The following is a 15,171-nucleotide window of genomic DNA, read 5'->3' on the forward strand; positions in this document are numbered from 1 at the left end:
CGCCAGATCATATGCCAACAGCAAAAGACCGAAGGACCCAAATCCCGACTGGGGCTGGTAAGCACACTAACCCTCCCCTCTTCCCTACCCTAACCCTCCCTTAGTGGTGCCTAACCCTAATCTCCCCCCTAAGTGCCTAACACTAACCTCCCCCCGAAAGTGCCTAACCCTTCCTCCCACGCACCTTAAACCTAACCCTCCCTGGGAGGTGGCTAACTATAATCCCCCCTAGTGGTGCTTAACTCTAACCCCCCCTTTCCCTACCCTAACCCTCCCAGGGGGGTGCCTAAACCTAGGTCCCTCCGGGGGTCCCTAAACCTAACCCTCCCTCCCAGCGGCTAGAACCTAAAGGGGGGTATCCACTTAGCGATTTCTATGCCCGATTGAACGATATCGTTATCGGTCAATCGTTCATAAATCATCTAAAACGACCAGCGATACGCGTGGTCGTTTAAACATCTATCATCTTACAAACATGCTGGTCAACCTGACGATATCATCAGCTTCAGCATGTTTGCAGATGATTTATGACCCAGCACCGAACGAATGCTGCTCATCACAGACTGACAAACGACTGCACAATTACAATGTTGTAATCGTGCAGTCGTTTTCAGATCTTGTAGTGGATCCCCACCTTAAGGCACCCTACCTTCGTTCGGTATGCCAGGTGTCGGGATTTCATAGTGGGGTTAATGATAGGCGTCAGGATTTTGACATCTATCTTAAAGTCCCATGTCAGGCTTTCAGTGTCAGGATATCGGCTGGTGGAATAGTGCCCGCCGGTATCCTGACTAAATCCCCATACAACAAAAGAATTCAATTCAGTTCAAATGTATGAAAAAAAACAAACATATGGCTATTGTTAGGCATAGAGCTAAAATATTAATATTTAAAGTAAGAAACCCACTGAGGTGTTGCTTAAGTCACACCAAGCAGCCCCGTCTCAAACGCCCCTGCGTCATGTACCGGGCGTCTTGGCCATGCTGAGTGTCATTTCTTTTTTCAATCAAAGTATACAGATCTGTCTGTTACCGCAACCCTCACCATACATCATTATGCTGAATCTGCAACTTTATTTCAATTCCTTTGCAACAAAAACCCTAGTACACTATTTACAAGCCAAGACACAATATCTAGGAAAAAGCAGCATAATAAAGGAAAAAGTACACAAGGCAGGTCAATGAGAGACCCTCGCCATGCATCATTATGATTAATCTGAGACTTTACACCAATTCTTTAGTGCCAAAAAGCCTAGGAAAAAGATAGCACAATAATGCAAATAGTAGCAGACAAAAGTAGCAAAATTGAGGAAAAAGTACGGAACATGGGAATCTCGCTAGGCTTCTCACAGCAGATCGTAGAAAATGGATATATGTTTGAGGACACATCTGTACGTCTCATTCGCACAAATAAAACAACTGGAAGTGATAAAAATGCTTTGCTAGATTGTACTGATCAATTTGATGTGAAACATTGTATGTCTTTGTGCAAATGAGTCCTGAATCTGTATACGTAAAGCTACAATGCAACAGCTGAAACTTTTACTCACGCCAAGTTCCGTTTATTTGTGACTTTGTACAAGTTTAAAACAAATTCTTGTGCAATAAAATTCGCAGCTCAAGGTCTGTAGTACACTATGAGTGGTGTTTTACTGCAGCGCCAAATTTAAAGAAAAAAAAACGGTACGCTACACCTCTTGGAGCAGGTTGATTGCGCCAGGTGTTTTCTGCTGTATGATGTTTTGAGGCCAGGGGGCATATCCAATTAGGAGCGGGGGAATGCACGGGAAAAAACTCCAGGTTCCACGACCAAAGCTATTCAACCAATTAACATTTTCCCCACACGATAAACCTTTGTGCAATGTGCGGTAATCCAAGAGGGTGCACTTTAACAAAGACGTTTCCTTGCAGTTCCTGAGGCTGCGAGAAAAAATGCACACTCGTGGCTTAACAAGTGGGGGATACAGTACCTGATTGAATAGGTCTGAGTCGACAATTAGGATATTGAATATGCCCCTAGATGTATGAGGACAGAACTGTAAAAAAAAATACATAAAAACAAAAACATACAAGACATAGTCAATGAAACCAAAAGGTGATAGCAATTAATAATAATAATATCAGATATGGTGAGAACTTACCCTTGTTATCTCTATTTCTACGAAGTCCATAGGGTTCCACAGGATACCTTGGGGTATAGGTGATGTCGTCAGGCATCGGGCACCATAGAGTTAAGCTTTCAGCCTCACAGGATGCACTGGGGTCCCCCTCCTATACCCCTATACCCCGCCCCCGAGCCAAGGCAAATCAGTTACGTAACAAGCCTCAGGCCGGAGGAGGAGAGGAAAGACAGAGAAGAAAGATCTGGAACACACAAGAATCACATTCTCACCAGAAGGAGACGGAAAAACCGGTGACCAGATGAAAGCCCATCTGCAGTGCAAGTGCGACAAGGTGGGCATCCTGTGGAACCCTATGGACTTCGTAGAAATAGAGATAACAAGGGTAAGTTCTTACCATATCTCATTTTCTACATCAGGGTCCATAGGGTATCCACAGGATACCTTGGGGATGTCCCAAAGCAATATCCTTTAAGTGTGGCGACGCTCCTGTGCTGATAGGAGAATCCGCCGCCTGAAGGAAGCATCCTGAGAGGAAAAGGTGTCAAATGCATAACACCTCACAAAAGTATGGACAGAAGACCACGTGGCAGCCTTACACAGCTGAACAGCAGAGGCACCAAGTCAAGCTCCCCACGAAGGACCAACAAGACCTAGTGGAATGAGCCCTAACAGAGGATGGAACAGGAAGGCCTTCATGACTGTAAGCCTCAGAAATTGCCATGCGAATCCATCCTGCCAAAGTTTGCTTAGTGGCAGGTCAACCCTTCTTACGAAAGCCATAGAGGACAAACAAAGAGTCCGACTTCCTAAAAGAATTGGTGCGGTCAACATAAATCCGTGTCTGCACTACATCCAAGGTGGCCTCACCAACCGAGAGGTCTGGTGAATTAAAGGCCGGCACTATAATTTCCTCGTTGATGTGGAAACTAGATACCATCGTCGGGAGGAACCCAGGGCGGGTGCGAAGCACCGTCCTGTCCCTATGAAAAATAAATGAGAAAGGGAGGTCGACAGAGAGCCCCAATTCTGAGACCCGCCTGGCCGAAGCAATGGCCAGAAGGAATACAGTCTTAGTTGTAAGCAATTTCAAATCCACTGAGCCCAGTGGTTCAAATGGCGGTCCTTGGAGAGCCTTCAGGACAACAGCCAGATCCCAAGGAGCCACAGGTGGAACAAAGGGAGGCTGAATACGAAGTACACCCTGCATAAAGGTGTGGACATCAGGAAGAGTAGCAATCCTACACTGCAACCACACTGACAGGGCAGAAACCTGCACCTTCTGAGAAGCAAGGCGAAGACCGTGATCTAAGCCTGCCTGTAGGAAAGCCAACACTCTGGATATCCGGAACACCTGAGGATCTTAGCCTCTAAGGTGGCACCACTCAAAGAAAGTATGCTATACTCGATGGTAAATTCTTGCTGACGTAGGCTTCCAAGCTCTTAGCATGGTGTTAACTACAGAGCTGGAAAAACCTCTGGACCTTAAGAGGGCTGTCTCAACAGCCCTTCCGTCAAAGACAGACTACTCAGGTCTGGGTAAAGACAAGGAGCCTGTGACAACAGGTCTGGACGTAGAGGCAACCTCAATGGAGAGTCTACGGGGAGACCCCGAAGGTCTGAGAACCAGTGACGTCTGGGCCACTCCGGAGCTATCAACAGGAGCGTGCCGCCTTCTTGTTTGAATTTTTGGATTACCCGAGGAAGAAGGGAGAACGGAGGGAAGAGATACGCAAACTGGAAGGTCCACCAGACCGACAGAGCGTCTACCAGAAGTGCCTCCTTGTCTCTTGTTTTTGACCTGTACACAGGCAGTTTGTTGTTGTGTCAGGAGGCAATGAGGTCTATCTCTGAAAAGCCCTACTTGTCCACCAGGAGTTGAAACACCTCCTGGTGAAGAGACATTCTCCCGGATGTACGTCCTGCCATCTGAGAAAGTCCGCTTCCCAGTTGAGGACTCCCGGGATGAATACTGCTGAGATGGCCGGGAGATTGCCCTCCGCCCAAGTCAGGATGCGGGACACCTCCGCCAGTGCTGCCCAACTTCGGGTTCCTCCTTGGCGGTTTATGTAAGCCACCGTGGTGGCGTTGTCCGATTGGACCTGCACGGGTTTTCCTTGTAGAACCTGTTTTGCTTGTTGGAGGGCATTTAATACCACGCAAAGTTCCAAGATGTTTATTGGAAGCGCTGCTTCTGCCGAAGTCCACCTGCCCTGGAACAAGTGTGGACCCGTGACTGCTCCCCAGCCTCTGAGACTGGCGTCTGTCGTTAAAAGGCCCCCTGTTCGCCACCCAAAAGGGACGTCCCCTGTTCAGGTAAGTAATTTGCAACCACCAGGCCAGAGACAGACGAACCTCCGGAGAAAGCACTATGGTCTGCGTCTTTATCCGCAGAGGCAACCCATTACATCTGGAGAGGATCAACTGCTGCAGAGGTCTGGAGTGAAACTGGGCATATTCCACCATGTCGAAAAGTGACACCATGGTGCCCAGTAACCTCATCGCCGAGTGAATAAACACTCGGTGGCTCTGAAGGCAACTGGGTACCCTTGTCTGCAATGCAGAGATCTTTTCCTCCGTCACAAAGATCCTTTGTAGTTGAAAGCCCAACAAGGCCCCGAGATGGAGAATCCAACAAGGCCCCGAGATGGAGGTGCTGTTGCCAGACCAAAGGGCGGTGCCTGGAATTGGAAATGTTTGTCGAGCACTGCAAATCTGAGGAATTCCTGATTCGCTAAGACAATGGGGACATGCAGGTAATGGTCCTGGATGTCAAACGACACCATGAAATCCCCAGGCTCCATCGCCAGTATAATGGAATGCAAGGTCTCCATCCTGAACCGAGGCACCCTCAAGAACTTGTTGAGGGATTTGAGGTTGAGGATTGGACAGTAAGACCCATTGGGTTTCTGCACCAAAAAGAGATTGGAATAGAAACCCATTCCCCTCTGGGAGAATGGAATCGACACTATAACTCCAACCTGGAGCATAGATTGCAACACTTTCTGTAGTTACAGGCCCCCCTGTGGTGAAAAACCTGCTGGGGGGCCTGCACTGGAAGAGGGCATAACCCCGAGAGACCACCTCGTGTACCCAAGTATCCATGGTAGTCAGACACCAATGCTGGGCGAACCGAAGCAGGCGGCCTCCCACCCTGGGATCCCCCAAAGGGAGGCCCGGGCCGTCAGGCTGAAGGCTTGTCATCCGACTCAGGGGCGTCTTGTACTCCAAGCTTGCTTCTTGGGCTTGGTAGCCTTTTTGGATCCGGCCTGTCTTGGAAAAGACTGCACTTTGGACCTACCCTGGGCCCTGTAGGGCCAAAAGGACAAAGTACCAGATCCTGACGGGACTGTAGCCAATGGGAGACACGCAGACTTGGCTGCTGCCAGCGTGGCCAATATCTTGTCTAGATGAGGGCCAAATAGGACCTGTACATTAAAAGGCAAGCATTCTAAGCCCTTGTTGGAATCTGCATCTGCTTTCCAAGAGCACAACCATAAGGTGCGATGAGCGGCTACAGCTGCAGAGGAGATTCTGGAGGTGAGGAGACCGATATCCAAGGCTGCCTCATTAATGTAAGTGGCTGTGTCTCTGAGATTGCCAACTAACTCTGCCTGCTCCGCAGAAGAGTCAGAGTCCACAGACGCCTCCAAACTATCAGCCCAGCGTTCCATGGCTCTGGCCACCCAACACACAGCCATAGCCAGTCTGGATGCCCCTCCAGCAAGGGAATAAATGGATTTAAGACATATTTCAACCTTGCGATCCGTAGCATCCTTTAAGGAGGACATGGAGGGCATGGGCAATGTAGCACTTCTCACTAAGCGTGGCACATGAGAATCCACTTGCGGAGGAGATTCCCACTTAGAGAAATAATTATCCACAAAGGGGTATGCAAAAGCCAAAAGTTTTTGAGGCTGGTACCGTTTACCCGGATTTTTCCACACCTCCTCTAAATGATCCACTAGCTGACCAGAAAGAGGATAAACAGTGGCATCACCCTTAATATCCTTAAAGAAGGCGTATTTGGATTTGGTCACGGGGGGATCGTCATTCTCAATAACCAAGGCCGTACAGACTGCACGTATAAGGCCAGGTACATAGACCATAGACTCCGTCTCTTTAGTACGGAGAGGCTCCTGGTCAGAAATGTCAAAAATGTCACCGTCATCAGACGACACATCATCCTCATCATACTGAGCTGTCTGAGACGGCAAAGGTCGCTTATGCGGCCGCAAAGATGACTCTCCCAGTAAAACGTCCGACAAGTGTTGCACAATAGTGGACAAGGAATTAACCCACGCAGGCTCTTGTGAGACCTGAGGGTGTGAAAGCGGGAGACCCTGGGGTCCCAACAACTGTCTGGGGAACCCCTGCATGGGCGACAACACCATTGACTGCTGTGAAAACCCCATCTGGGGGGAACGCAAGGAGTGTCGCTAGCTGGCCCACAAGGGTTGTAAGTGCCTTAGCAAAACAAGCCCATTGTGGTTCCTGCACAGGCGTAGTGACAGAAATCGGGCGTGATATTAGATAACACGCCTTACACAACCAGACAGAGTTTCCACTAATGGTACATTACATGTGGTACACTTTAGTTGCAGAGAAAAATCACGTTCACTGTCAGACATGAGTGAAACAGAGCTCTATGTGACACACCTCACAGACAAATGCTTGTATAATGAGGCAATAAACACCCTGCAACACCGCACCGCAAGGGCTTTAGCAGAGAAGAATAGGGATAGTAAAATGGCTGACAGTCAGAAGTGAAAGTACAGGCAGCAGCGCTAGCATTAAGTCACATACAATGTAGAATAAACCCTGCACTATCAGCGCTGTGATCAACTACACAGACACAGAGCCTAGTAGGAAACAGCGCTGCATACACTGACCTTACACCGGAGGAGAGGTATGCAGGGGGATCCGGACTGCGATGCCACCGATGATCAGCGTCCAGCAGCGCTTGCCAAGTCACTTGGAAGATGGCAGCCGCGAGCAGAGAGGAGGCGGGCCCGGGGGAGGAGTGCTCACACTGAGACCAGAACGCAATGGAGACGTGTGCAGTGGGGGAGGCACCGGATGTATACAGGGAAGGCGCACTCCCCTGGCATGCATTTAACCCCCAGGACGGTGGACGTTTTCCGCACAGCCGCGGTCCGCTGTCCCAGGGGCATAGTGGAAGTATAGGTTAATACCTGGCTCCACGCTACAGCCAGTCCCCAGGGAGCCCCCTGCCTGGGGACTTAGGACTGTGTTGTCCGGCGGGGACCCTCCGCGGGACCCAGCCGCTTACCTGTCCCCCTTGGATCCAGCCACAGTCCAGACATCCAGGGTCACCGGTAGCTGTGACCCAAGATACCTACCAGCATCCCCGGATCGGTACCGGTGTTCTGGTACCAGCGGGGTGTAGGAGTGACAGCATGGACGTCAGTACAACTCAAATGTGCAGCCATAGCTGCATGAAGAAAACTTCAGGGGCCATAACAGCCCCCCTCTATTACAAGTGCTCCGACTCCGAGCTGGGCACCAACAAAAAACTGGTTTGCCTTGACTCGGGGGCGGAGTATAGGAGGGGGAGCCCAGTGCATCCTGGGAGGCTGAAAGCTTAACTTTATGGTGCCCGATGCCTGACGACATCACCTATACCCCAAGGTATCCTGTGGATACCCTATGGACCCTGATGTAGAAATTATAGTAGAGACGTCATCAATTTATTAGTTTAAGCACATCCTTGGATAAGAAATCTTTTGTAATCCATTTGACTGTTAAATGGCTATATTCATTTCTAGCCTTATCCACAAATTCATCAAGCAAAGCTCCCTCTTTCCTGAGTCTCTGTAGATACATTTCTAATTTTTAAATCAAAGTGTTCCACACCATGAATCATGCACAGCTTAATACGTAAAAAGCTTTTTATTCCATGTTGCAAGATTCAACTACTGTAAACCACTATTCTATTAACTGCAATACAGGAGGCTACAGGAAAGTGGCAATGGTAAGCCTTACCTTTAGGATAGATATCTTTTAAAGGCACATCTGCAGATGGTAAAGCTCTGACCACTTGGTTAGCTGCTAGTAAATTCACACAATTGCTTTTCTTCACATTTCCAAATTTAGCTCGTCCTGGCTGGAGAAACTGATCGCTGGAGAGAGTTCCGTGGCCGCCCAGAGAAGACTTCCTCTTCCAGCTGTACACTTTGCTTGGTGACTATAATCAAAACAGGAGTAAACGTTTAATAGTCATTTTACATTTCAAAGATAAATGCATACTTACAGTTTATTATTATTAAGCCAATGAGAAATACTATTTATATCGTTTGGCTACAATCATACAATCTAATCAGTGAGATTTGTGAAGAAAAAATATAAATGATAATTTAAGAAACACTTAAGGTGCATACACACGTAAAGATTTTCTGTCCAACCATCCGACTAGTTGATTGGTTGGAATGAAAATCTGGTAAGGTATGAAAGCAAATGACAATCAGCAATTTGCTCCCAAATGCCGGAAAATGGACAAAAACTGTTGTGGGAACAAATTGTTTAGATCAAACATTTAACAAAATTGTCTGACGACCATTTTCATCTGTTTTCTGGCATTTAGGAGCAAATTGCTGATCATCCTTTACTCCCATACGTTACCAGATTTTCATTCCAACCAATCAACTAGTTGGATGGTTGGACAGAAAATCTTTACGTGTGTACCCAGCTATACTTAAGCTGGCCACCCATCTAAAGATTGGTATTTTCAACCAATATATAATAAACTTTAAAGAGCGTTTTTCTTGAGTGTTTTCGCACTCTGTATGCTCCGGAGCATACCCATCTCCACTTGTGACTGAAAAAACTTAACTGAGCTGTAACTCAGTGTTCTCATGTAGGCAATGTACAGTGAGTGCGTGTAGAACTGCGGGATATGTAGAATTGGCCGGAAGCATAAAGGCACATGCCACTGGATGTATCTTTTGCAGCAAGGATAGGGCTGATGTAAGTGCACACTGATGATGAGTATCAAACCAGGCATGAGAACCTGGCGGTCCTCTCTCAAAGATGCATCCTACCCTCAATGAAGCAAATAATTATATTTACTTCCATGCACGCAATGTTGGAGTAATTATGACTGACTTGCATTCAACGCAGTATCAGCCCCTATGTCTTTTGAGGTGAGAATTTAATATCATAGGATTGTACAATCAGGAGTCCGGGAGTCATGGCATGAACTGTTTTATACAAAGCACCATATCATCCGTAAATTGCTCACCACCTAATACAGAAGTGATAGGAATCTACAGTATGTGTAGTCCTGGGAATAGTTTGCAAACGGTTCTGATGTCAACACATGAATGTTAATTAGGATAACTTGGATATTAGAAGTCACCTTGAATTTATGTGACGTGTATAAAAGGTATGCAGTCAGGATGTCGACAGTCTGGGGGGGAACTTAGGGTTAGGCACCCCCCGGGAGGGTTAGGAAAGGGGAAGGGGGGATTAGGCATCCCCGGGGGGAGGTAAGGGTTAGGCACCCCCCAGGGAGACTTAAGGTTAGGTTGCGGGGAAGGGAAGGTTAGGGTTAGGCACCCCGAGGTTAGGGTTAGGCACCCCCAGGGAGACTTAGGGTTAGGCTGCGGGGAAGGGAGGGTTAGGTTTAGGCACTAAGAGGGGGGTTAGGGTTAGGCATTTGGGGGGGAGATTAGGGTTAGGCACCCGTAAAGGAGGGTTAGAGGGGTTACAAAGATTAGCCATACTTACCTTAATTGACGATCGGAATTTTCACCCTTTATAACTTACAGAAGGAAGTGCATTATCACAGATAAAATGTCCAGCAAATGAAAATACTCCAAGGATTCTTAGCCTAGACAGAGAACGCGGGTCACCATTCCATTTTAGGTTGGTCACCATGCTCCTCTCTTTACAAATATATTAAGGAACATTTGGGAAAACTGCAGACCCTTGGCTTGACGTAGCCTCTATAGACTGGTTACTCTGACAGACTATTTTATTACATAATTGTTACCAGTATTCAAGCCAAGAGCTCATAATTCTACAATTGAACATAAAAGTTTGTGAACCCCAAATTAGATTAAATGTTTCCCAGAGTCTCCAGGTAAAAAGCCGTTACCACAACCTGTACATGGTGCAAACTTAAACATGTCATATGCCAGCTACTGTGAGGGCCTTTTTCTTTTTTTGGGACTTCTTCCATACAATGCATGTTTGGGATGGTTTGTGAAGGTGATTTCAAAACCTTAATCTTTTGTTTATGTAAGTACTACGTGGTTGATTTACAGAGACGTTTTGGATGGTTGGCTTGCTGAAATATCCAACCTACTGTTTTAATTTCTTTGCTGACACACTTATGTCATTGGTGTACATGGATAATATAGATACACATGTAACACATATAATGGTGAGCCACAACACCTGACCAGTTGGAATGCCTGGTATTTAAAGCATCCTACACTTTTCTCTTTAACAACCAAAGGGTTCTTCTCTGTGACTAATAAGAACTGAGAGAAAGTACTAGATGGCAATATACAGTATATCACAGTTCAATAAACTGACATTCATTTGGAATGTCTGTTATTTTCATAGCACTTACAATTAGATCTGGAAAACCCACAACTATTGAGGCATAGTTGTTCTCATTAGAAAGGATCCTATTGGGGGAGTTTATCCTCTGTCCAATGGCAGCACTCAGGTTCTCAGGAGGCAGCTGGTCACTGGAAATGGCATCCAGACTGCAAGGCTCCGATTCTGAGACCAGAAAAAGAGAATTACACTGTATTAGTCTTGTTATTTCATTTCTCCTCTCCTAAATTAATGTCAAGAACATTGTTGCTCTCTGATAATTGTCTGAAATAAAATGTTTCTAAAAATATCTGTGAATAATAAATACAGTATTTTGGGGAAAAATTAAACAAACAATTCTTACTAAAATCTCACAATAGAAAAATGTAAAAATCGTTTAACGTAATATTAGAACGTACACTCTCATCTTTGGACATACAGCTAGGTAAATAAAATGGCTAGTCTTACAGGAACTTCTATTATGGCTTAAAAGGCCCTTTTCACTGCACAATCTATATGCGGTTTCCTTTAATACCTGTATTCACGCCAAAACCTGCGCTTGCTGCTTCCTCGTGCAGGGCATGTAGCTGGCAAACTGCCGCATTCTCAACTTCCATGTGCAATGGAGTGGTCAGAAGAAACTTTCTGTAGATTTGAGTAGAGGAATACCACAATCAGACATTGTTATATAGCTGGATTATGTATTTTATGAAGAAAGTAAAGGTTTTCCCAGCTCCTGTTAGAACAATCTGGAACTAGTTCAACCGTTCAAGAATCATTGCAGCAAGCAATGAAGCTGCGAAAATAAAATGCCTGCCACAGCTCAGCCAGCATAGAGACACCAACTACTGCTTTCTCACATCCAAAATACCTCGCAGTCCTGAGTATATATCGGTAACATCAAAGCACATCAGGCTGTCACACAGCAGCTCTGACCAGACGAAGAAATTGCAAGTTTTGTCGCATGCAGAAGGCAAGCTGCATATGCAATCGCAGTGGCTAATTTATGCACGCCCGTACAACGGTGTTCAAAAGGACAGGCACTCCTGTGCTTCTGGAACCACTCCCCGTCACCATCCCACTCACTCTGTGATGGATTCTAGTGTATGGGGACAGCGGGCCATTCCCGTAAGCGCTTTACCCTTTTGATGAATGGCCCGAAAACGTATCTTCTACAATTGCGGGTAAAACTGTTCATTTTCACCTGCTTTTGTAAAAATTAAGTGATGATGAATAGAGCCCAAGGAGAGAAAACTAAGTGCAATGAGAAGGATGTTCGGAAACGTGTCCATGACCCAAACAGCACACATACAACAGGTAACATGGTAAAATCTGAAATATAGGTTAGCAAGACCTAGAGATTGAAATAGCGACAATGACTACAATAAAGTACATAAGAAAGAGATTGCAGAAGAGATTTAAGGGTATCATTATACTGTACATTGATGTCATTTAAAAAACAAAACATTTTTATTGTATTCAATGCAGTACACAATTCAATGTAAATATAAAACACTGTTACAAAAAAGCCAATAAAGAAATACAGTGGTAATAACATCAGTGAATACGCATTTTTTCATTTTTATGGGACAGAGGCAATATAAGAAGAAGCAGGAAAACAAGGAGGGGGAAAGGGGTGGGGGGATGTGTGGAGAAATGACAAGGAAGACAGCCAATTTCCAGAACATTTATAAAGCATTAAGAGCATACGGGGAAAATGTCATGGCGGATGAGTCTAGGGGGTATATTTACTAAAGTGAGAGTTTTTAGAAGTGGAGATGTTGCCCATAGCAACCAATCAGATTCTAGCTATTATCTTCTAGAACAGTGTTGGCTAACCTTGACACTCCAGCTGTTATGGAACTACATAACCCAGCATGCACTGCTACAGTTTTGCTATTAGGGCATGCTAAAACTGTGGCAGGGCATGCTGGGATATATAGTTCCACAACAGCTGGAGTGTCAAGGTTAGCCAACACTGTTCTAGAAGGTGCTAGTTAAATGTTAAGTAGAATCTGATTGGCTGCTATGGGCAACATCTCCACTTCTAAAAACTCTCACTTTAATAAATATACACCTAGGAGAGACAATGTAATAGGGACCAAGTGGTATTTTCAAATATCTTCATAATACTGTCAGAAGTGTTGGTAGGCAGGTAAGCTTCCCATTTCGCATGAAATAACTTCACTCTATTTTGATATATGGATTGCTCTCTATAATATTGAAAAAATGAGTTAAGTTAACAGTTGAATTTTAACATTAAGCCAGTACTGTAAAATGTATTTTCTAGCTAAAGTTGCAAGGATTGTTAATAATGGCAGTACAGTTTTGGGTACTAAAGTTGGGGACCAAGAGGTGAAGTCTGCTAAAAGAAAAGGTTCCCAGGTAAAAGGTAGTTTTTTTCGCCATGATCTGTTGTATAAAGATAAAGACTTTGTACAGTACCAACATTTTTATACTCTGGAACACTGCCATACATTGTGAATAAAAGTCACAGAGGAAAAAGAACATTTTAGGAAACAACCAGAACGGGTTATACAGCTCCACTGTGAATGTGAGAGACATGCTATAAAAAAAAAATTATGTGAATTTCTTGGAGTTTTTGCCGGTTTTACCCATTTTTAGACTGATGGGAGTTGTTTATGAATTCGAGAAGAATATATAAACTCAGGAAAGTCATGAGACCAAGAGGACAAGACTTTGTGCCACAACTTGTCTACATCAGGGGACAATAGATCATATAGAAAGCGAAGTTTAAATTTGAATGTCTAAGCCAATATAAAGGAATAACATTATGAAGCAGGGAATCATATGAACCAGAGCTTGCTTTACTATTAATATAGTGTTGAGTTTGTAAATATAGAAATAATGGGAATTATGAATAGCAATCAAATCTTTAAACTGTTGAAAAAGAGTATAAGTTGCCTCCAGGGTCAAATACTTTCTGAATGGCCGCTGGCCCTTTTTGTTTCCATAAAGATAATAAGAAATCGTGAGTGAGGGAGTAAATTCTGGATTTCCCCACAACGGGATAAATTTAGTGGTATAGGGATTTGATCCAAAACACTTGTGTATGACGGACCATGCTCTGTAAGCTCCATGGACAAAAGGTGCAAACAATGCTTTCTCTAGAAGCTGGTTAGTTAAATTAGATTGGCATAGACACCAGTCCAAAAAGTAGAGATATGGTAAGAACTTACCTTTGTTATCACTTTTTCTATGAGGTCCATAGGGTCCACAGGAAACCTTTGGGTATAGGTGATGACATCCGGGCACCACGCAGTTAAAATATTCTCCCAGTATGCAACGGGGCATCCCTCTATACCCCACACCCGGGCTGGAGACTCCTCAGTTACATAGCAAGCCAAAGGCCAAAGGAGGATAAAAGAGAGAGTAGACAATCTGGAATACTCAATAATCACATTCTCACACAGAAGGAGACGGAAAACCGGTGACCAGAGCGAAACCTGTCTGAAGCACAGGTGTGTCAGAGCGGGCACCCTGTGGACCCTATAGACCTCGTAGAAAGAGAGATAACAAAGATGAGTTCTTACCATATTTCGACTTTTCTATTTCAGGGTCCATAGAAGGTCCACAGAAAACCTTGGGGATTCCCAAAGCAGTACCCTCAAGGGTGGGGACGCTCCTGTGCAGAAAAGAGAATCCTGAGTGGCAAAGGTATCAAAAGCATAATACCTCAAAAAGGTCTGGACAGAAGACCATGTGGCAGCCTTACAAAGCTGCACAGCCGAGGCACCACGGCTAGTTGCCCACAAAGGACCCACAGACCGAGTAGAATGAGCAGTGACCAAGGGCAGCACAGGCAGGCCCTCCTGAGTGTAAGCCTCAGAGATAGTCATGCGAAGCCATCTAGCCAAAGATTTTTTATTGGCTGGCCATCCCCTTTTGTGGAAACCATAAAGTACAAACAAGGAGTCTGATTTTCAAAGGGAACTGGTACGATCCACATAAATCCTGAGGGCACGTACCACATCCAAAGACCAAGAGGTCCGGGGAGTTAAAGGCCAGAACAATAACTTCTTCATTAATGTGAAAACTAAAGACCACTTTAGGAAGGAACCCAGGGCGAGTTCGAAGCACTGCCTTGTCCCTGTGATAAACTACAAATGGGGAATGACAGGAGAGAGCCCCAAAATCAGAAACTCTTCAATGGCCAGAAGAAACACAGTCTTGGCAGTAAGCCATTTGAGGTCCACTAAGCCCAGTGGTTCAAAGGGAGGGCTCTGAAGGGCCCTAAAGACAACAGCCAAAGGCGCTACAGGAGGGATAAAGGGAGGCTGGATACGCAGGACCCCCTGCAAGAAAGTGCGGATGTCAGGAAGAGGAGCAATCCTTTGCTGAAACCACACTGAAAGGGCCGAGATATGGACCTTCAGTGTAGCAAGGTAGAGATCAAGGTCCAAACGGCATGCAGGAAAGCCAAGACTCTGGCTATCCTGAACACCTGGGGGTCATAACTTTTT

The 15,171-nt window shown here is 45.4% G+C and overlaps 1 protein-coding gene across 1 annotated transcript in view; it reads right to left on the reverse strand.

Annotated features, from left to right (window-relative positions):
• The window catches only part of VWA8 (von Willebrand factor A domain containing 8), a 428,582-nt gene that overhangs the window by 141,696 nt on the left and 271,715 nt on the right, over window positions 1-15,171 (reverse strand). Inside the window, exons 34-36 of the mRNA XM_088482592.1 lie at window positions 11,223-11,332; window positions 10,719-10,873; window positions 8,126-8,327 (exon numbers count right to left, since the gene is read on the reverse strand). Coding sequence (XP_088338718.1) covers window positions 8,126-8,327; window positions 10,719-10,873; window positions 11,223-11,332 — 467 coding nt within the window. The remainder of the gene's footprint in view (window positions 1-8,125; window positions 8,328-10,718; window positions 10,874-11,222; window positions 11,333-15,171) is intronic.

Source organism: Taudactylus pleione, unplaced genomic scaffold, assembly GCF_031769625.1.
Source record: "Taudactylus pleione unplaced genomic scaffold, aTauple2 ptg000005l, whole genome shotgun sequence".
In the NCBI taxonomy this organism is placed as follows: Eukaryota; Metazoa; Chordata; class Amphibia; order Anura; family Myobatrachidae; genus Taudactylus; species Taudactylus pleione.